General features: G+C 49.5%; 1 protein-coding gene across 1 annotated transcript in view; it reads right to left on the bottom strand.

Annotated features, from left to right (window-relative positions):
- Positions 1 to 23,793, bottom strand: part of TRIM24 (tripartite motif containing 24) — a 1,142,914-nt gene that overhangs the window by 592,606 nt on the left and 526,515 nt on the right. Inside the window, exon 10 of the mRNA XM_078672569.1 lies at positions 11,626 to 11,988. Coding sequence (XP_078528695.1) covers positions 11,626 to 11,988 — 363 coding nt within the window. The remainder of the gene's footprint in view (positions 1 to 11,625; positions 11,989 to 23,793) is intronic.

The raw sequence follows: 23,793 nt of genomic DNA, 5'->3' as shown, positions 1-23,793 counted from the left end.
TACGCGGCAGACACCAAGCCGCCCAATCGAACTCTCGCCGTCGCCGAATTATACAAGACTCTCGTCCACCTCCGAAATCCATCGCCCATGCCAAACCGCTCCAGCACTCCATCCAAGAAAGGCCATTCCAGACTATCGAAGGCCTTCTCAATATCCACGGACAGAACCGCCGGCGATCCCTCCCCATCCAAGATGGCGTCCATTATTCCCACCAGGCGGCGGATATTCATCGCCGTGCTCCTTGTGGGTATAAACCCGGCCTGATCCCCGTGCACCAGGCCCGTCATGTGCGGGGCCAGTCTAGTAGCTAGGATGCGACTCAGGATCTTATAGTCCACCGTCAGCATGGACAGCGGGCGATAAGACCTCACGTCCGTGGCATCCCGGCCAGGCTTGAGGAGTGGCACTATCAAGGCCTCCCGCATGGAGGCAGGCAATGCCCCCTTCTCGAAGGCCTCCGCATACACCACCAGCAGCCTGGGCGCCAGAGCGTCTACATATTGCTGGTAGAACTCGATTGGGAGTCCGTCCACCCCGGGCGTCTTGTTACGGGCCATATGTTTGATAGCCACTCGAATTTCCGTTAGCGTGATCGGGCTACCCAGGTCCCCCGCGTCGTCGTCGTCCAAGACCGGGAGCGGCCTCTCCCCCAGGTATTCCACGATGTCCTGAACCCCCACTCCCAGCTGACTCCGGTACAATTCCTCATAGTAACCCCGAAAGCGGTCCAATACAGCTGCCTGGGAGTACACCATCCCTCCCAGCGCGTCAATAATGCTGAGGACCGGGCAACCCCTAAGTTCCGGGTTAGCTAATCTGGCCAAGAGGGTACCCACCTTGTCCCTCTCTGCGTGTGCCCTGACAATGTACTGCCTATAATCATAGCAGCGCAAACGTTCCGTCTCCGCGGCTACCGCTTCCTTCGCTTCCAATAACTGGGCCCGTATACCCGGCCTAGTTGGCCTGCGGCGCTCCAGGTCCCTCAAAGTGTCTTCCGCTTTCATTAAATCATTCAGCACAGACATTCGAGCATTCGAGAACCTGCCCAAGCACACCCCTCTCACCACCACCTTCAGTGCATCCCATTCAACAGACCTGCTCGTCGCTGTTCCTTCATTCACACCGAAATAACTATCAATGCCCTGCCGGACCGCACCGGCGAACACAGAATCCTCTAGCGTCTCCGGCCGAAGCCGCCATGTTGGTATTACGGAGCGCTCCCTCTGCCATTGAAAATGTACCAATAGGGGGTTATGATCGGATATCGTCCTAGCAAGGTACTCAGCATGGGTAATCAATGGGGCAAGGGAGCTCCCGCAAAGCACCGAATCAATCCTGACATGTAAATCATGTAGAGCGGAATAAAAGGAGTAATCCCTGGTTCCCCTGTGCCTCTCCCTCCAGACATCTAGCAACTTCCACCGGTCTTGCCAGTCCTTCCTGTGCGCGGCCAGCCTGCGCACAGGAGAGTCTACTAAGGGGGGATGGGACCTATCCAGAGCCACATCCGTAATCGAATTGAAGTCCCCCCCTAGCACTATCGGACCCGCCAGGAAAGAGGCCAAGGACCCCGAGAGGTTATCAAAGTATCGGCCTTGGTCCGTGTTCGGTGCATAAACACAACATAAAACCACATCCTGTCCGTATAATCTCCCCTCCACCGCTACAAACCTGCCATCCGGATCCATTACCTGATTCAACACCTGAAAGGGTATCCCCGCCCTCACCCAGATCAAGACCCCCCTGGCATACGCTGAATAAGTGGTGCCAAAAACCTGGCCCCGCCATCTTTTCTGCAAGGCAGCGCACTCTTTTTTGGTGAGGTGAGTCTCCTGGAGCATAGCTATCTGAACCCCCCTGCGTACCAGGTATGCATGTACTTTGTGACGTTTCACCATAGTCCGCAGCCCCCGGACATTCCACGTTAGGCATTTCAAATTAGGTAATGTCCCCATACCAAGTCCGTACAATCCGAATTAAACTCCAACGGTCCATGACCCCCCCAATGCAGTTGCCCCCCCCCAAACAACCCCAAAACTGAAACATACCCCAAACCCCACTCCCCAGGACAGAGCACACGAACCCAATGGCCGCCCCCATCCAAACCTTGATCCAACTTCTCGCACACTTATCCTGTGGTCTCCACCACAGTCGACCTTAAGGGCCCAGGGGGGGTGAGTCGCCGCCGACCCCAGCTAGCGGAGCCCGCGTCCCGCCCTTCATCCCCTCCAATACACTCAGCTCCCCCACCCGGCGACCCTGCCTCCAGCAACAGGATATCACCCTACCATGAAGTCCCGATCTAGGCCAAAGTCTATCCTAGCCGCAGAAAATTTCATCCGAGGTCTGTGGGGTCACTGTCGGCCCCTTCTGGCTCTCTGCTTCCGAAAGATCCTCTCCTGTTCTGCTGCCTTCACCTCCCGAGTCCGTTTCGGCCCTTTCACTGTTCTGATGTGACCCTGTAATGGCCGCCGTCGCCGCGAGTGCATCCCTCTTCTCCGCCGCCATTTGAGCCTCCCGCTTCTCCCGCTGGCGCCTGTTACGGGACCTGATTCGTTGTGACTGCCGCACCCGGGTCTGCTTGGGTTGGTCTCGCCTACTTTGGTGCGGTCTGTCCGTCCCTGCTCTGTACGACTCAAGCCATTGCCAAGCTTCATCCGGAGTCTGGAAAAAGTGTGTGGTGCCATCCATGATAATCCGCAGCTTGGCCGGGTAAAGCAAGGAGTACTGAATGCCTTCCTCCCTGAGCTCCTTCTTCACAGCAAGGAACGATGCCCTGGCCTTCTGGACCGCCTGCGTATAGTCCGGAAAGATCGTCACTTTGCTGTTCTCCACCCCATAAGGGCCCGACAACCTGGCCCGCTGGATGAGGAGGTCCCGGTCTTTGTAGTGGAGGAGCCGCACCACCATTGGTCGGGGGGGGCGGCCAAGTCCCAACGGGCGAGCGGGCACCCGGTGAGCTCGCTCCAGAGTGAAAAATGGAGTAAGCCCCTCCGGCGCCACCACAGTGCGGAACCAGTTCTCCATGTAGGCCACCGCATCTTCCCCCTCAATCCGTTCCGGCAGGCCCACGACCCGCACGTTGTTCCGCCTATTGCGGCCTTCGGCATCCTCCGCCCTCCGCTCTAGAGTGTCCAGTCGGGCCAAAATGTCTGTAATCCTGCGCTCCGCGGTCACCACCGAGGGCTTCAGGTCCAGCAACAGTTGGTCATGCTCCTTGACCCGATCCGCCAGCTTTGCGTGGTCCGCGCGTAGCAGCCCCAGGCCCGTGGCCACCTGGGCAATGTCGTTGTGCAACGCCTCCTTGGTGGAGGTGATCGCCTCAAGGATGGCATCCAAGCGCCGGTTCAGCCGCTGTTCCTGGTCAAGCTCCGGGGAGGGACTCTCACTCAGCCGGGCCGATGTCGCCGAGTCCCCCTCATGGCTCCCGGGCATCGGCCCTCCGGTCGCCGCCATGTCAGGGTGCTGCGTCACAAGTCCGGCCACCCGTACTGCGGGCGCTCTCGTGGGTCCGTGCTGATTACCGGGCACCGGGCAATGCAATGCCACCGCCAATGGTCTCAAAAACAATGACCAGTCGGATGAGCCCCGGTCCGTCACCCCCACTGGACCCGTGGGGGGAGGATGAGTCGTGGGACGGCGGCCGACGAGAACCCCCGATCTCCTGGGTGAGTCGGGCAGCGTCCCCCGGTCTCAGGACGTCGCGCCGCCAATCCCAGTGCTGCGAGCAGCCGGGTGCAGGGTCCTTCTCTGCTTGGCGACAGCCGGACTCAGGGCCGAAGCTCGGGACCGTCCGACCACCTCGCCGCCATTTTCTTCACACCCCGGGCTACACCTCGGCCGCCTCTTCCTCGATCTCCTCGGGGCCAGCAGTCCCCCAGCGATTCACCGATTACGGCCAGTGGTCCCCTCACCCTTCAGAGGGCAGGAACGTCGTCTCCGGGTCGCCTAGGGTCCCGAAAAACAGGAGAATTAGCGGGATTCCGCGCGGAGCAGCGAGCTCACGCCGCCATCCCGATCGGCGTCCAAGCCACCACCCTGAAAGCAGAGTTCAACAAGATGAGTCGAATAAGGGCTCTTTTGTCTCAAAAAGAAGTCGCCCTTACATTCGCACGTGAAACATTTGTCCTTCACGTGGCTAACACTCGTACTGAGGTACATGCCCTACTCAATACAGATCTTCCCCTGCATTTTGGAGCGTTGATTCTCACTATTTTCAATGCCTCTTCGACCGCAGGCTTGGCGTACTTTATTAAAGTAGTAACTTCTGGCCTTGTGACTTGATTCCAAACTATATTTGGTGTGATACCGGCATTTTTTCATTCTATTTTTTCCAGCGTCTTCGGTGGTTTACCGTTAATTCTCGCCTTGGCTGCGGTGTACTGCTGCTAATTTGCTTGCTCCAATATGGTTGCACATTCTGTGCCCCACGACAATCTGCCCCGGCTGCTCCAACTTCGTAACCAGATGCTTGCATACTATGGATCGCTACCTCTGGCTACTTTGAGTGAGGCGTATGGTTTATCTTTCCGGTTTTCGTACTATACGAAAGTGCAGCCAGTTTTCCACTGCCTGGATTGGTGTCTCTGCAATACGGTGTCTCCTAACCCAGATTATGATCTACTAATGAGTCCCTTAGTTGCTCATGAACTAGACTGTTCTGGTGTCAGGATTTTGGCCTGCGCAGCGGCTCATGGAGTCCTACGCAATTGGAATATATGGACTGCAGCCCATGACTTCTTGGCACGCTGTTATCTCGAAGAACACCTGAGTTGTCCTCTGATGGTGCTGGAGGCTCAGGTTGTTGAGGAACATGTGTGTTCTTTTCCATTACTGAAATGGATGACTGAAATGATCACTGAGGATAACAATGACTTTCTGTTGGAAGCGGTTGCAACGTACTGTGCCTATACGCTGTTGGATTGAAGTACTTTTTTTTCTGCTTCATAGACACGTACTGGACTCATGATTTTTTTCCTTAATTTTTTCTTTTTACACATTTCATGTGTTTGGCACTATACACCCCTGTTGGGTTTAGAATTTTTTTTGTGGTTCCTAATTCAGAATTTACTCCCAATTATCCCGTTTGGCACAATTTATGAACTTGGTCCTGTCCCATTCGAACTTTAACTCTGCGTTCTAAAAATGGCCCCCCTTATTGTGCGTTCTCCGATCAAGGGAGGGTGTAGTGAGGGCTGGGCCTTGTTTGCGCACATTGCTATGTTAGGAAAGGCTTTTTAGAAGTTTAAACGCCATTTTACCTTTTGCTGCTTTTGCACACGACACTGAATATAGCGGTTGTTTTAAGTTAGACTGCGTGAATTATTTCACTTGAGAAGGGCTGGTTTTCGGCATCCCTAGACTTACACCGTAACCCTAGTCAGCATAGTGGGTGCTAAAGCCTCCAAGGTTATCATAACAAGGTTGCTGATGTTCGGGCTCATCGGTTCACGTTTTAGACATAACATACATGCAGCTACAGTATACTGAGATTCTGGCGCCTTTAATATTGCACTGTAGGCATGATTTCAGGCACTTGGAAGAATTCAGTTTTCCAGAGAGACAGAGAGATTTTGCAGATCCTGATGTGATTCACTCTTGCTGATCTTGGAGGTATGCGGTCCCCCACACAAGCCTAAGAGACCTTCTATATTTTGTAAAACATAGTGTCTGGCTAGGGAGGGTGATTCACTTGGCACTACAAGACCTGTTTTCACCATCATTGTAATATGATTTCTCCATTTGTGTTTTACAAAATTGTAACAATGCTGATCATATTATTTCTAATCATATGTCTGCTTATGTTAGCAAAGATAATGCATCTTAGAGCACATCGTTAAAATAAATATTGTAACCTTTCCCGTATCTCTTTTTACTCCTGTTGTGGACTGGTATGAGAATAACAAACAAAAGAGTGTTCTTGTTTCCCACCATTCCTGAGTATAATTAAAGTTGCATGTTCTGGGTTGTCTAATCATTGGTTCCTTTGCTATAGGACGAAGTGTTAATGTGACACTGATGCTAGTCGGTTAGGGGTTCTAGGTACTGAGGTGAGTTTTTGGTCCACCACAATTCACTGAGGTCCTGGGTCTCTGTGCACAGTTCTGTGTCTAAGCAGAATCCCTGCAACAACGTGCGACGTGTCGGCTGGAGCCGGGGACCCGCGATCGGACGCTCCAGGTTGCAGGCTATAACCGCATTGCCTAAATGGTGACCTGGGAGTTGGCGAAGGCCCATAACCGCTCTCCCCTGGCCGGTCATGGTACCCTGATGTGCCCGCGCTGCAGCCGGTCGTGGTCACGCTGCCGCGCTGCCTTACTGCCAGGAGGCGCCATCACAAGCGGGCGGGACGCTTGCTGCTGCTGGGCCTGGCTGCCGCGGATCGCCTCAGATTGATCCCACATAGCTGAACTCCTCGTTGTGGACTCATTCCCAGGTTTGTGCCCAGAGGCCCCTCCTCTGCTGTTTTGACTTTATCTTGGGGGTGTTACCTTACATCTGGACAAAACTGTGCCCCTGCGCAGGGATTCCTGTCCCCGCTATAACTGGGATCCCTGGGACTACTTTGCGGGCTCCTCCTGCCTACTCTGCGGCTGGAGTGACTTTGCTGTGGTAAGGGCTGGGCCTTGCTGCGCACATTGTTAAGTTAGCATAGGCTTATTAGAAGTTTAAAAGTCATTTTACCTTTTCGCTGCTTTTGCACACGACACTGCATATAACTGTTGTTGTAAGTTAGGCTGCGTGAAATGCTTCACAGGTTTTCAGCATCTCTAGACTTACATCGTTACTGTAGTCTGCTCACTGAGTTCTAAAGCTCACGTTTTAGCCATAACATACATGCAGCTGCAGCCAACGTGATTCTGGCACCTTTAATATTGCACTGTAAGCATGATTTTGCACATATGGAAGAAGCGTGTTTTTCCAGAGAGAAAGAGAGCTTTTGCAGATCCTGATGTGATTCACACTTGCTGATCTTGGAGGTATGGGGTCCCCCAAACAAGCCTAAGAGACCTTCGATAATTTTATAAAACATAGTTTCTAGGTAGGGAGGGTGATTTACTAAGCGCTATAGGACCTATTTTCACCATCATTGTAATATGATTTCTCCTTTTGTGTTTTACGGAATTGTAACAATGCTGACCATATTATTTCTAATCATATTTCTGCTTATGTTAGCAAAGATACTGCATCTTAGAGCACGTCGTTAAAATAAATATGTTAATCTTTTTCCGTGTCTCTTTTTTACTCCTGTAAACTAACCGGTCCTTGGATGCTTGATTCCGGTCTGGGAAAGACATGGCTTGGTAGTTCGGACTGGACTGTTCCCATGAGGCACAGGGTCAGAGCCGATTTGCATATAGCCAGTGTCTAACCCAGGGTGGTGTGGAGTGCAAAAACACAATGGATTTAGGCCCAGATTCTGGTACTGGGGTGAATATATGACATTGTTCTACATTCTGTCCATCAACTGTGTTTTTTGCAATTATCACCCCGAGTGGGCTGGGTATGCTCAGACGTGAGTCCCAGGCTCTCCACACCACTGGAGTCAAGCTATCCAGGCTGATGAAGGCTGATAGCCAGAAACCGGTCCTTGGATGCTTGACTGCGGTCTGGGAAAGACATGGCTTGGTAGTTCGGACTGGACTGTTCCCATGAGGCACAGGGTCAGAGCTGATTTGCATATAGCCAGTGTCTAACCCAGGGTGGTGTGGAGTGCAAAAAAACGATGGATTTAGGCCCAGATCCTTGTACTGGGGTGAATGTATGACATTGTTCTAGATTCTGTCCATCAACTGTGTTTTTTCTAATACATTGCAGTATCCCATTTGTTCATAGCCGAACATGGCTAGACCCGCAGGCTAGATTTATTATGAATTATGGGACGTTCTACGGGGAGCCCATCGTCTCAGGCAATGTCTATGCCCCTCCTCCTCTCTTGTGGTCCCTGGCAGAAAAACTGATGACGCTTTGGTCAGACCTTCCATCAGTGTTGACTAATTGGAGGAGACTGGAACGATGTTATGTCCCCGCTACATGATAGATGGCATGCCATGGCCGATGTTGCAGAGGTCCTGGACTCCAAACTATTCCCCTTGGTTCAGGGCTTGGGGTGAGTCGACACATGGAGGACATTACATCCGGACACACGTTTACACCCATTTCTCTATGCCGCATGATTCCTTCTGCCGGCTAGATTACATTTTTCTCACAGCGACACACTCTCAGACTGGCCAAGGCTACAATCCTTTCCAGGTGGATTTCCGACCATTCCCTGGTGTCTATCCTCCTTTCCCTGGACCCCAGAAGGTCTTGGTTTCAGGGGAGGCTGTTGCCATGGCTACTTGGGGACGAGCAATATAGGACACATATGTGTACATCTTTAGCAGACTACCTATGACTGAATACGAAATCAGTGGACTCGCCAGTCTCCTTGTCGGAGGCTATGAAGTCTACTCTTCGGGGAGCAGAAATTGCTTTCTGTACTGCCCTACTCAGGCGATGCAATAAGCTGCTCAGAATTGAGGGCCAACTCCTTGATTTAGAGCGCGTTAGCAGAAACGCAGCGGGACAGGCCGCATGAAGACAACTGTTGACAAAGCAGCAGACGTATGCTAGCGAGCTGCTCAATGAGGCCCGTCTTTATTGGCTTGCCACTCGAACTCGGATCTACCAGTGGGGAGACAACTCCAGGGCTTTACTGCACCGCCTGTGTCAGCAGACACTGCGGGCCCAGTGGCTCCCGACTATATGTGGACCTGATGGGAATACACTTACAGACCCGATTGCCAGCTCCAACAGCTTTGCCTCATTCTTCACAGACCTCTATGCCCCCGGGAGGTATTGTCTGCTGACCTCATACAGAAGTTTATAGATGACTTTCCTCCTCGCACTCTGTCAGACATGTCAAGAGACACGCTGGACGCTCCCTTGTCAGTAGATGAACTTCTGCCTGCACTGCTGTATATGCAAGTGGGTATGGCCCCAGGGCCAAACGGCTATCCCTAGGAGTTCTTTCAAAAATACCACCCGCAACTCCTAAAACCCTATTTAGCCACCCTGGAGGCGTCCTGTGACCATGGCAGCCTTCCCCCAGACTGGCAGCATGCTGAGATCATTGTATTTTTTAAGCCAGACCGACCACCGGAGCACTTCTCTTCCTATCGCCCGATCTATTTAATTACCGTGGAAGCCAAGCTTTTTGCCATGGTGATGGCCAACCGTCTCGTCCCACATATCACAGAGTTAATTCATCCAGATCAGGCAGGATTTATGCCTAATCGCACAATACAATATTCGATGTGCCAACAATGCTATCGCCGCAGTCGATAGGCTTGCCACTCCTGCTGCGCTCCTACTGGCAGACATGAATAAGGCCTTTGATTCTCTTAGCTGGTCGTACCTCTTTGCCTTGCTGGCTTGCCTAAACATCGACCCCCGGCTGCTGGGCCTTATTCACCTACTATACACAGATATAACTGCCTCAATCCGTGTGGCTGACTCAATTTCCAACCGTTTTGCTGTTGGTCTGAGAAGGCGCCAGGGCTGCGCGCTCTTCCCTTACCTTTTTGCTCTAGCTATGGCGCCGCTAGCTGCTTGGGTACGGATAGACACACAAATGTGTGGTTTTGAATGGCACCTCTGCGGGTTGGAGATCGGCTGGGTGACTGGTCACGTGAAGTAGTCATAGCTCCAGATGACTTTAAATATTTGGATGCCCATCTCTCTTCGTCCCAGACTCAGGCAAGGAACAAAAACCTCACCCCCTTATGGACACAGGTGGGTGATCAGACGAGTGTGTGGTCCGACCTACCTACCTCTGTGTCTTTTTGGCAGGTCTGCTATTTTTAAAATAATTTCTCTTCCTCGTCTACTTTATCAGTTAAAGAATCATCCCTACCCGATAAAGCCCACATGGTTCTACCAATTGAATGCTATCCTCGCCCCATTTATGTGGGGGGGTGGCATGTCGCAGGTGGTTCTGCGGACTTGTTTCCAGTCTACCTATTCCGGTGGGGTAGCCAACCCAGGTGTCCAGGTATATTATATGGCCTCCCATTTACTGGTTCTCAACGACTGGTGTATGGAGACCGTCAGGACCCGACATATGCTGTGGAGCATTTGCTCCTGGGAGACAATGCTCTCCACAAGGTTCTCTATGCCGTGGCACTGCGTCGTGAGCTATAGCCTGCCACAGCCACGATCTTTCAGATCTGGAGGGCAGCACTCCGTCAGATGGGTTGGTGGGGAAGACTCACTAAAGAAACTCCATTGTGGAATAATGGACAACTGCTAGTTATTACACTTGTCCGGCTTCCGGGGCTGGGAGGCCAATGGGATAGATACAGTGGGGGCAGTTGTACGTGGATGTACGCTCAAGTCCTTTCTGGACATCCAGGCAGACTACGATATGCTTGCAATTATATCGCTATCTTCAGTTCAGATATGCATTTACCCCATACATTTCTCACCTAACAGAAATTCCTGGATTTAACCCAATCGGGGAGAAGGTTTTCATGGGTGACTTAGGGGATTAGAAAATCACCAAAATATATTACACACTTATCAATATTACCCACACCACACTCCATAAAACTAAGGAGATATGGCAGCAAGATCTAGGTCCCTTAGATGAAGATGACTGGGTGGAGGCGTTGGGAGTCCCCACGCAGTGCAACAATTGCGGCTCGCCTGCGCCTCTTCCAGTTTAAATACCTGCACAGAGCCCATTACACCAGACACAGGCGCTGGCGTATCGGACTTATAACATACCTGCACTGTTTGCGCTGCAGATCTATGGAGGGCACATTCCAACAAACCGCATGGGCATGCCCAGCACTAGCAAATTCTGGAAGGGAGTGTTCACATGCCTGTCTGAGGTTCTGGAATGGGTCCTTACTTCCTCATCACGCCTGGCTATGCTTCATATTATAGAGAACATAGGGGGTAATAGGAATAAGCGCCATCTTCTCTTTCACGGTCTAACACTGGCCAAGAGAGATATCGCCCGCGACTGGAAGAATTAATTTGCGCCATCGCTTGGGGTGTGAAAGAGGGGTCTAGATTAGTGTATGGGATTCGAACTTCCGGTTGTCGAAGATAGGGGATGCCCCCACAAACACTAAAAAATCTGGAAGCGGTGGGCTGACTTATAGGGGACTGTATCTAGAACCTCCTCCCCCATACCTGATGGTGGCAAGTCCATAGAATGATGTTGTTTAGTCGATGTATCTGTAGAATATGTAATAGATTTGCTTATCACTGGCAGAATCTTTCTCTTCATTTAGTGTTAATATATTTGTTAAGGGGGGACGAAGTGGCACATTTGATTGCTTTTTCTTTATTTATCTTATTTTCTGGTTCTCTTGCATTGTATTCACTGTGGACTGCATCCTGTATTATTATTATTGAAAAAGTTGATACATATATTTGCTGCCATATCTATATTCATCGGGTCCGATATGGTGCACTTGTGTTATTCTGGATGGCAACAATAAAAACTTGTAGTGCACCCCACTCATCTAATCAGCACAATTGCAGGTTGATCCTCATCTCAAATAAATCCACTATATTGACTAGAAACATGTAATAACTGCTAAGCAACACCTCTACAAAATAAAATATTACCTGTTTCATGCCGTGCTGTGCCAGATATGCCATCTGCATATGGTTGGGCCTCATTGCTCGTCGGGTGATCGCGTGCATATTTTGTGCATTTTGCAAGTTCTGGGTATTTTGCATATTTTGCACAGCCTGTATGTTCTGTATGCTTTGCATATTCTGCATGTTTTGTGCAGTCTGTACATTCTGGATGTTCTGCATACTCTGCATGTTTTGCACAGTCTGTATACTATGCATATTCTGGATACTTTGAACAGCCTGTATGTTCTGAGGATTTGGCATGTTTTGTGGAAATCTCAGCTGCTGGATGGGAAGCATCGGCCCATTGGATTTTGCATTCATATGCTGGTAATTTACCAAACGTGGGACCTAAATGAAGAGAAGCAGAATTTGATCAGTAATTAGGAGATGGTTTAATTCTGTGTATTAGTAAAATGCTAAAATAAACAAAGCATCTGAACATGATAGGGTATTTTGTTGAGCTAAATTGGTTCTTAAAACAAAATCCAATTATTTGAAAAGGAGGAAAAAATTATTCTATACAACCATGATCAATCCTACATGAAAAAAAGAACAATTCAGATGCTATGGAGTATGAATCCGTGACAAACTGTTTAAGCCCTTGGAGTATTGTTTTCATATGAAAGAGGTCGTATGATTTTGCAGACACAAAGTTAAGAAAAATCTGTAAACATAAAAAATAGGGATCGGAAGAATTAAAAGTCTGCGCAGGCTTCCTGGGCTGGGAATCAGCTTGGTTGGGGGCTGTTTTAAAACGCTACATTTATCTTTGTGTTTTTAATGCACTGGCACTTTCTTCTTTTACCTGCTTAATCTTTTCCGGTCTCCGCCGTGCACCCCGGTCCACCGCGGTCTGTACTGATTGTGTGGAGGGTGCAGGCGGCTCCGTTGCTGCTCTGCCGGCTGGCGAGGGGCGGGGACAGGGAAGTTAGCGCTCTAGTGAGCCTAACTTATTCAAGGAGGTTCGCCCAGCCGCTGCGCTACTGACACTCTACGCGCAGGCTTCCTGGGCTGGGAATCAGCTTGGTGTGGGGCTGTTTTAAAACGCTACATTTATCTTTGTGTTTTTAATGCACTGGCACTTTCTTCTTTTACCTGCTTAATCTTTTCCGGTCTCCTCCGCGCACCCCGGTCCACCGCGGTCTGTACCGATTGTGTGGAGGGTGCAGGCGGCTCCGTTGCTGCTTTGCCGGCTGGCGAGGGGCGGGGACAAGGAGGTTAGCGCTCTAGTCACCCCAGCCTATTTAATTACTATGCCCCGTCTCCCGCGCGGCAGGCGCGCCAAAGGCAAGCCCGTCTGCGCCTCTTCCGTGCCAGGACGGGGCTAGGGGACGGAACGCCTGTACAAATTCCCCCCGGTAATCTTTGCTACAATAAGGAGCAGCTTCTGATGCTCAGAGGTGAGAGGACGAATATATGTTCACATATTATGTCTTTTGAGAAGGAACAGAAGCATTGTCCTCTCTGTAACTTTGATTTTAAGCTTCTAGATCTCATGGCAACAAATTGTTACTGGTCCCACCCACAGAGCAGGTCATCTGCTCGACTATTTCTTTACCAATCTTGATAATATTATTTTGGAGGAGTACGTTATTGTTCCCTGGTCGGACCATTTCCTATTATCTTTTGTCTGGTCCCCTCTTGATCGGGCACAACCTGTCATAAGAACTAAAAAACTGAGTCGCATATGGTCTAAGCTCTCAGCGGAAAACTGGGCAGCCAACCTTAATATTTCTACCCCTGCATTCTGCTCCAATCCTATTAGGGCGAATGAATCTTTTAACAGCTGGCTGGAGTCCTCTTTGGACCTCACCCTTCCTAAGACAGAATTCTGTCATCATACTGGCACAAATGAACAAGTTACTTACCTTCGGTAATGCTTTTTCTGGTGGATACAGTATCTGCCTGTGGATTCCTCACCTTGTGAATATCCCACTGTGTCAGCAACGTTCGGAAAATTTGTAGCACGCCGGCGTGGACCACGTCACAGGAGCATGGCATTGCGTGCGACTCCGACTGAGGTCACGGACTCCTTATTAGGCCTACGTCGGCGTGAAGACATCAGTTCCTCCCTTTTATCCATGCCTTCGAGGCACCCGGACGGACCAATGATAGTAGACATATACATATACAATGTACTCAGTACATAATTTCAAAAAATACACACATAGTGTGAAGATAATGCATGAAAAACACCATATATAACACATTATATATATATATACACACATATGAATGCATTTAAACATTGTCATAAACTCAGATATAGAAGAGTGGACGACGGGGAGGCGGGTGGGCATGTGAGGAATCCACAGACAGACACTGTATCCACCAGAAAAAGCGTTAACGAAGGTAAATAACTTGTTCTTTTAAAAAAAAAACATTTTTTAAGAGTTTTATATAGCGCAAACTAGACCCGAGAAATCAGGTATCAGAGCGCTTCACATGAGCACCAGTTTCGTTACAGAAGGACACATTCATTTTTGTTAGGCACGGGGAGATTAAGTGATTTGCCCATAATCACAGGATGTTTTAGCATCATTGCAGAGACTCGAACACGGTTCCCCAGATCGAGGTCGACCGCTCTAGCCCCAAGGCGGATGGATACATCTGCCAGTGGATTCCTCACCTTGTGAATAGATTCCCACAGCAGTCCCCACCCCCGGAGGAGGGTGTCCACTCTTCTATACCAGTAAATCTTGAAGGACAGAGCGCGCAAAATAGACATCCCTCCTCATCTCGCTATCCAAGCAGTAATGCTTTGCAAAAGTGTGGAGGGTGGCCCATGTCGCCACTCTACAAATGTCCTCTACAGGTACACCTCTAGACCAGTGCTTAATTTGTGCCGGTGCTTTCCGGTGCTTAGCACCGGCACTTATTTCTCGGGCCGGGTCTACACAGTAGTTGAGTCTACATGCAATATGAACAATAAATGGCTGCGTGCTGCTCAGAGTTATGCCACTGTTCATGTGTGTTCCAGTCTCCCCCATCCCCTTGAAGAGCTGAAGTTACTGTCTGCAACCTCCGCGGTCGCACTGCAGCAGCATGGTCCGAGGCTCATTTATGAGACACCGTCAGTGTCCGGGCAGGCAGGGAGGGCTGGGGGCTGCACAGTTTCAGGCTGAGGCTAGAGTCTGTGCTACGGTTGGGAAGGCTGTGACAGACTGTCAGAGCTTGATACTTTGTTCATAGTATCGGAATTGTAAGGCAGTTCAGGCCGGATGCTCTGCGACAAGTGCATCCGGCGTGAAACTGACAACACAGAGGGGCCCAACTTCACTTGGATCCCGTATTTGGCAGGCACTGGCAGCAGTAGCATTACTGTTCTCCTCTGTGCCTGCACTCGCAGAGACAAGGTGGTGCCGGTGCTGCAGCAGCACAGCGGATGTGCGTGCTCCTCTTGAGGAGGCACTACGGGTGCGGTGCAGGATGCTTTTGTTTCACCAGCAACAGGGAGAGCAGGAAGGCATAGCTCTCCCTTTGCTCCCGGGCCCCCAGCACGCCCAGACATCCGTGCATGCAAGGGAGTTGGAGTCTTGTATAGTATACCCAGGTACCCTCAACAAAGTAGCAGCGCACTGGCTTAAAAGTGCCAGCGCTGGCCGGCCGCACCACCATTTAGTATGAGGAGCTCAGTGCGATACTGGCAGGCTAAATTGAGTTGGATTATTGGGAAATCACATAAACATGATTTTTCTTGATGCGGTGCCGACCGCAGGCAGAGAGAGTGTGGGGCTGGCTTCCTGTGGTCCACGCTGCACCTCATTGACTGTGCACTTTAGCTAGCCTTGAAAAGGGTCTTCGGCACGTGACTGAATGATACCAGGCAGGAAGTTTTTTAATTTAGCTAAATTCTGCCAGGAAACAATGTGTGGAGGGTTCCCTAACAATCGAAACTGCTGCCAGCCAAAGCGAGACAGTCCTTGGGAGAGGAGACCTGCCTGTGACTTTCCATCTCGAAGGCCCAAGAAACGTGGCAGTTTAAGATGTGTAAACAAAGCTGCTGGTCGAAGCGCTCAGCTTTGCCACCCCAGGCACTTGTGAAATGGCTGCAGCAAGGTAAGTCACCCGCTGTGCCCTGTGTTAATTTGATACCAGCAACATGTACTTAACTGTATTAATTATGTTAACACAAGTGCAATGGCATGAGTGTTTAAGGCGTGCTCAATGATAATTTCTTTACCTCTATTTTTTTTTGTTTTTATATTGTATCCATTACAAATTACATTCTATCGAAAACAGCTTGAAAGGGAATGCCTGATTTTACAGAATTTCCTCCTGGAGCTATGAGTCTATAACAAATATTTAATTTTGTCTTTGCAATGGAGCATAGGAAACATTTTGAAAACTTGCATGTGCAGCCATGTATAATTTCTGCCTGTGTTTCTTGTTGGAGGGAATCTTGTAAGAGATGTTGCTGTTGCAGATAACGTTCCAATCTTTCAGTGGTTCAATAGAACACCTCCTACATGGATGTTACCTCATGAGCGACTGACTCATTCTTCCTGCTTGGCTTACATGTTTTGATGATGTTAATGTAAGGGTTGTAACTGACCGTAGAGCACTGCATATTCACTGGATGAAACACTTGTTCGTTGTCCATCGACGTCATGTGCCTTGCTGCTTTATACCCATGCTAGGTTAAAAGCAGCCGCTTTTCTCACCGAGGGTTTCTGCTGTTCTTGGCCTCCCATTCCACACAAGGAAGTGTCATGTGGATAATGAACATCCTACTCTCATCATACTTTAGTGCACAGGCCCTACCCTCAGCTGTCTCCACAGTTTTATCCTTCAGACGAACTTCACCATACACACTCTTCAGCCCTTTGCAAACGTTTAGCACAATTGCTTTTACGTTTCTGACTGCTACAATGTGATATTGGTGCCCTGTAAAGTTGCCTCGTTGTCATCAGCATATTACCTTCTATTTCAGGGGTTTTGAGTAGTTCCCAGATATGTATTGCTTCCAATTGAGAAAAAGGCTGTAATTTCTAATATTTAGATCTTTCCATGCACTTTATTTTGCTCGTGAGAAAGTGGCACTCATAATTGTTGAATGTCACTCACAATTACACTGAAATTGTGAAAATGTCACACATCGCAATCATAAACCTTGCCAGCAACGCTGCAACGCTGAAAGCGTGCACATAATACATTTCAAATAGGATGCAGTGGCTTGGCCACCCGCCTAAATGTGAGCCACAAGCATCATATTACCGCCAGAAACTGAAACTGCGTGGGTGCCTGCCCCTGCATAGGTCACCAACACCATCGCACCCCATTTCCATTTTGCAGTCATTCATTGGTAGCGTGCTAGCATAGTGCACTAGCAATAAACGATTGCAAAACATATTAGTAGACTGGCCCAGTCCCTCCTTGTGAAATCATCAAGTTTGTGTCCCGAATCGGACCAATGAGAAGTGTAAGTTTTCACCCTCAGCCCGCCCATCATACTGCGCAGCTGCGGCGTTTATCCGAGGACAGAAGCAATTAGCGTGTCGTGCAGCACAGTCGTCATTCACAGATTAATTAAAACTAAAAAGGCTGCCCACAGTGCCAGTAAGTAATGCCTTTTTCACCAGCACTATATTTGTCTACAAATTTTTAAGCTATGAAATGTATGATTATGCTAAATAACGTTTTATTGTGTGGGGCATATGGCAGCTCTTCCTATACTGCTGCTGGCTTTTGACTTTTGCAGCAATTTTTTTTTTTAAAGTTAATGGCCAGCAGCAGTGACGGAAGAACTGCAGCCGTGGGCCACACACTATTAAATGTATTTTGCATAATAAGCACTTTCAATGCTTTGTAGACAGATATAATACTGAACACTACACAGCTGATGGCAGGAAAACAAAACTATCTGAACGTGCCACTCAACGAAAAAGTGCCTTGAGTGGCACGTTCAGGTAATCTTGTTTTTCTCTAATCAGCTGTGTGCCAGTGTTCAGTCAAGACACTGATTATGCTACATAACATTTTATAGTATATGGGGTTCACGGCGGCTGCAGCTCTTCCTCCACTGCTGCTGGCTTTTAACTTTTGCAGTGAAATAAATCTTTTTTTAAAGTTTAAAAGCCGGTAGCAGTGGCGGAAGAACTACAGCTGTGAGCCCGTCACACTATAAAACGTTATTTAGCATACTAAGCCATTTGAATGCTTTGTAAACAGATATAACATAACACTGAACTCTGGCACACAGCTGATGGCAGAAAAGCAAGATTACCTGAACGTGCCACTCGAGGCAATTTTGCATCAAGTTGCACGTTCAGGAAGACTTGGTTTTCTTTTTTTTCTGCTATCAGCTGTGTACTAGTGTTCAGTGTTATATTTGTCTATAAAACATAGAAATGGCTCATTATGTTAAATAACTTTTTATAGTGTGGGCACACGAATGCAGTTCTTCCTCCATTGCTGCTGGCTTTTAAGTAAAAAAAAAGATTTATTTTACCTTGAGTGGCACATTCAAGTAGTCCTGTTTTCTGCCATCAGCACACATTTGTGCAATGTCATACAGTAAAACTAGAAATCTTACAGCGCAATGTGCTATGCTAGTTTTTCAAAACCTTTTACTGGCTAATGGTAGCACACAATATGGGTCCAATTGTCAGGACAGCTCACCAACCTAGCCGTACCATAATGCTGCTACACAGACTGCACAGGCAGTCGTCACTGGAGTTTCCCCTTCCAGCAGTGCAGGTTCCCATCCATCGGTGTGCTTAACTGAGTGTGGGGGAGTTGTTTTGGAAGTGGTGAGGTTCTAACTGGTTGTGTCTTGTGCAACTGCTTCCTACGTCAGTCTTAAATTGTTAGCCAAGACCACTTTGGATTCAGGGAAATAGGTGGGTGGAGCCAGTGGAGGAAGTGGGTGGAGCCGGGGACATGTGTGTGGCCTCTTACAAAAATTTGAGCACCTGCACTTAAAATTTTACAAATTAAGCACTGCTCTAGTCAAAGCAGATGTTGATGACTTTGCTCTAGTAGAATGAGCCCTTATACCCTCTGGAGGTTCCTTACCAGCCAGGGCGTAGCAGATTTTGATTCATAGTATGATCCATCTTGAGAGTGTGCGCTTGTGCACAGCTCTTCCTTTTTTGCAGCCAGCAAGTCCAACAAAGAGCTGGTCATCCACTCAATAGTCTTTTGTCCTATCAAGATAAAAGCTCACCGCCATTTTGGGGTCCAGACGGTGAAGTCGCTCCTCCTCCTTGGAAGGGTGAGGGGGAGGATAGAAGGTAGGAAGGGTAATGGACTGTCCTAGATGGAAGGGAGTTACCACCTTAGGCAGAAAAGCAGCCCTGGTCCTAAAATCATTCGTTCAGCATAACTGGTCAAGAACGGGGGCTTTGAACTAAGAGCTTGAAGCTCACTTACCCTCCTTGCCGAGGAAATTTCGGCAAGAAAAACAGTCTTAAAAGACAAAAGTCTCAAAGGACACCTGTGTAGAGGTTCAAACGGAGAACCCATTAAATATGTAAGAACCAAGTTCAAGTACCATTGAGGCACAATAAAGGAAGTAGGAGGAAACTTATTTGTTAAACACTTTAAAAATCTCAATACAACAGGAAATTTAAACAAAGATGGTTGATCTGGTAAACAGATAAAAGACGATAAAGCTGATCGATATCCCTTTACCGTAGCTACAGCAAAACCTTGCTGTGCCAATGAAAGAGCAAATTGAAGTATTTCTGACAAACGAGCTCTCAAAGGATCAACAGAATTCTCCCCACACCAGGATACAAATTTAGACCACCTGTAAGAATAGATGGACTTAGTGGAGTCACGCCTGGTCGATAGAATGCAAAAACAACAATTGATGGACAGAATGCAGAACAATGTAATACATTCACCCCAGTACAGAGATCTAGGCCTAAATCCATCGTTTTTTTGCACTCCACACCACCCCAGGTCAGACATGGCAATGTGCAAATCAGCCTTGACCCTGTGCCTCATGGGAATAGTCCAGCCCGAACTGCCAAGCCATGTCTTTCATGGACCAGAATCAAGCATCCAAGGACCGGTTTCTGGCTATCAGCCTTCATCAGCCTGGATAGCTTGACTCCAATGGTGTGGAGAGCATGGGACTCACGTCTGAGCATACCCATCCCACTCGGGGTGACAAATGCAAAAACAACAATTGATGGACAGAATGCAGACCAATGTCATACATTCACCCCAGTACAGAGATCTGGGCCTAAATCCATCGTTTTTTTGCACTCCACACCACCCCAGGTCAGACATGGCAATATGCAAATTAGCCTTGACCCTGTGCCGCATGGGAACAGTCCAGCCCGAACTGCCAAGCCATGTCTTTCCTGGACCGGAATCAAGCATCCAAGGATTGGTTCAGATGCTCCGTCCATCAGCACCCCCTTTTGTACTGGCCGATAGAATGACATCCACCACATCAGGTGGGAGAGAAAAGGAATTCAGGTTGCCTGTTCAATCTCCAGGCATGAAGGTGTAAGGTCTGGAGGTGGGGGTGTAGAACCTGCCCGAGGAGAGGTGGAGAAGATCTGTGTACCACACCCTTCTTGGTCAATCAGGGGCGATCAATATAACACGGGCCCGGTCTTGATGTATCTTCCTCAGAACCCGAGGAATCAAGGGTATGGATGGAAATGCGTAAAGGAGTCGCGAGCCCCAACTCAACTGAAACGCATCCCCCAATGCTCCTTGCATCGGATACTGGAGACTGCAGAATGACGGGCAGTGAGCATTCTCGTGAGTGGCAAACAGGTCCACCAGAGGAGATCCCCATGTCCGAAAGACATGACGAACTACCTCTGGATGAAGCCTCCACTCGTGATCGGCTGAGAACTGCCGACTGAGACTGTCTGCACGAACGTTCAGTACTCCGGCCAGATGAGTGCCACCAGACAAATCTGATGTTCCTGAACCCAGGACCAGAGAAGCAGAGCCTCTCTGCAGAGACACTGCGACCCCGTCCCTTACTGTTCGTTGATATACCACATCGCGGTGGTGTTGTCCTTCAGGACCTGACCCGACTAACCGCGAAGGGAAGGGAGGAAGGCCTTGAGTGCCAGACGTATTGCCCGCAATTCCAAAAGGTTGATGTGAAGAAACCTTTCTTCTGGAGACCAAAGACCCGTGACCTCCAGATCCCCCAGATGAGCACCCCACCCTAGAGTGGATGCATCCGTTATCACTGTGGCCACCGACGGAGGAGTTTGAAAAGGGTTTCCTTGAGACAGCTAGCCTTCCACTCCCCACCAAGACAGATCCGCCGCAGATTCTCTGGAGATCCTCACTGACTCCCCGAGATCCCCTTTGTGTTGATACCACTGCCTGCGGAGGCACCACTGGAGTGCCCTCATGTGCCAGCGTGCATGGTTGACCATCAGAATGCAAGAAGCCATCAGACCGAGCAGACGAAGAACCTTCAGGACTGGAACAACCGCTCCATTGTAAAATAAAGGAATCATTTCCTGTATGTCGTGAATCCTTTGAGGTGGAGGGAATGTACGACATACAGTTGTGTCCAGTACCGCACCTATGAACAGGTTGCACTGGGAGGGCACCAGGTGAGATTTGGGTACAATTATCGAAAAACCCAACCTGTGCAACAACTGAGTTGTCTCTTGCAGATGATGGAGCACTATCTCCGGAGATTCTGATTTGATCAGCCAATCGTCCAGATAAGGGAATACTGGAATCTCTGACCTTCTGAGATGTGCAGCCACCACAGCCATCACCTTGGTGAAGACTCGAGGCGCAGTAGTAAGACCAAACGGTAGAACCGCAAACTGGTAGTGTTGCGATCCCACCGTGAAGCGGAGATACTTTCTGTGCGACTTCAGAATGGGTATATGGAAATAAGCACCCTGCAAGTCGATTGACACCATCCAGTCTTCTTCCATCAGCGCCTGAAGAACCTGCGCAAGAGTGAGCATCATGAACTTCTCCTGCTTTAGGTAAAAGTTAAAGATCCTGAGATCCAGGATTGGACGAAGTCTGTCATCCTTCTTGGGAATCAGGAAATACCAGGAGTAGCATCCCTGACCCCTTTCCTGCTCCGGAAGCACAAGTAACTACTTGTGTAACGATATATCTGTAAGAGACATTATTTAGTAATAGATTCCTTACCTTAGAATATCCCCAGGCGTCTAGACTGGATCCGGAAAATTTTGCGTAGCAATACCCATCTGCGCCGGCAGGCGTCGTCCGTGGCTCCGCGTCCGTCGTCGGCGTCGTTAGCGCCGGAATGACGTCGTCGGAGTACTTAGCCGCTGCCCATGCGCGCTGACGTCAGTTCTGATACACAGCTTTTCCGCGCCAGATACGCAGAGCCATGATAGAACCAACACTGGTGCCATGAAACTAGGGCCCTAAAAGGGGATGACCTTAACCCTAGATATCGGTTCGCAGAACGGGGAGGATGGGTGGGTCGGTAAGGAATCTATCACTAACTAATGTCTCTTACAGATATATCGTTACACAAGTAATAACTTGTGCATCTGAAAGAGACACTTTAGTGATAGATTCCTTACCTTAGAATAGATACCCCAGCAATACCAACCCAGGTGGTGGGTCTGCGAACCAATAATCACACCGGAAAGTCCTGGAGGACTGAACGGCCAAAAAAGACATCCCTCCGGACTTGACTGTCCAGGCAATAGTGTCTTGCAAACGTGTGCAGCGAGGCCCACGTAGCTGCCTGGCAAATGTCCTGCAAGGGCACTCCCCGGCCCAGGGCAGTGGTAGTCGCCATGGCCCTAGTGGAATGAGCCCTCAATCCAACAGGGGGCTCCTTCTTAGCCAAGGAGTAACATGCCTGGATACACAAGATGATCCACCGAGAGATGGTCCGCTGGTGCACCGCCTTTCCCTTCTTAGCGCCCACGTAACCAACAAAGAGTTGGTCATCCACCCGGAACTGGCGTGTGCGATCCAGATAGTAAGAGAGCGCACGTTTTGGGTCCAGACGGTGGAGCCTCTCTTCCTCTTTCGAGGGAGGTGGAGGCGGAAAGAAGGTAGGCAAAGTAATGGACTGCCCGATGTGGAAGGCGGTGACAACCTTGGGCAGGAAAGAAGGTCTCGTCCGCAACACAACCTTGTCCGGATGAACAGAGAGGAAAGGAGGTGTGGAAGAAAGAGCCTGGAGCTCACTCACTCTCCTGGCACAGGTGATGGCAACCAGGAAAGCAGTCTTCAGGGCAAGAAGACGGAGAGGACAGTTATGGAGCGGCTCAAAGGGAGCACACATTAGGTAAGTAAGAACAAGGTTCAAGTCCCACTAGGGCATCACGAAAGGAACAGGAGGGAACATGTGTGTGATGCCCTTCAAAAACCTATTTACAATTGGGGACTTGAACAAGGAAGGCTGATCAGGTAGCCTTAAGAAGGCGAAAAGGGCAGAAAGGTACCCCTTGATAGTGCCCAGAGCAGAGCCCTGCTGGGCAAGAGAAAGAAGGAAGAGGAGAACCTCAGAAAGGGGTGCAGAGAGTGGATCCACAGCCTTTGCTGTGCACCATGCCACAAATCTGTTCCACCTGCAGGCGTATACCAACTTTGTGGAGGGAGGCCTGGCTGCCAGAATGACATTACAGACTTCAGGAGGCAAGTCAAATGGCCTCAACTGCCGCCGCTCAATCTCCAATCTTGTAGGTGGAGACTGGACAGGTTCGGGTGGAGGACCGTCCCCTGTTGCTGCGACAGAAGGTCCTCGCTAAGAGGCAGACGAATTGGGGGATCGACTAACATGCTGAGTAGCTCGGGATAGCAGTATCTTCGTGCCCAGCCGGAGCCACAAGGATAACCTGGGACCGGTCGCGCCTGATCTTCTTCAGTACTCTGGGCAGAAGTGGTATAGGCGGAAAGGCGTACAATAGACCGCAACTCCACTCGCAGCGAAAAGCGTCTCCGAGCGAGTGCCGCCTTGGAAATTCCAACGCGCAGAACTGATTACATTGCGCGTTCGCTTCTGTGGCGAATAGATCTAACCAAGGCTCTCCCCACTGCTGAAAAGGCCTTGTGCCACGTCCGAGTTCAGACGCCATTCATGATCCATCATGCACAGACGGCTGAGTTCGTCCGCCCTGGCATTCAGAGAACCTGCCAGGTGTTGAACCACCAGGGTCACGCCCTGATGTTCCAGCCACTGCCAGAGGCGCAGAGCCTCCTGGCATAGGG

The sequence above is a fragment of the Lissotriton helveticus genome, chromosome 1_1 (assembly GCF_964261635.1).
Source record: "Lissotriton helveticus chromosome 1_1, aLisHel1.1, whole genome shotgun sequence".
Classification (NCBI taxonomy): Eukaryota; Metazoa; Chordata; class Amphibia; order Caudata; family Salamandridae; genus Lissotriton; species Lissotriton helveticus.
This window is presented reverse-complemented; position numbering and strand designations above follow the sequence as displayed.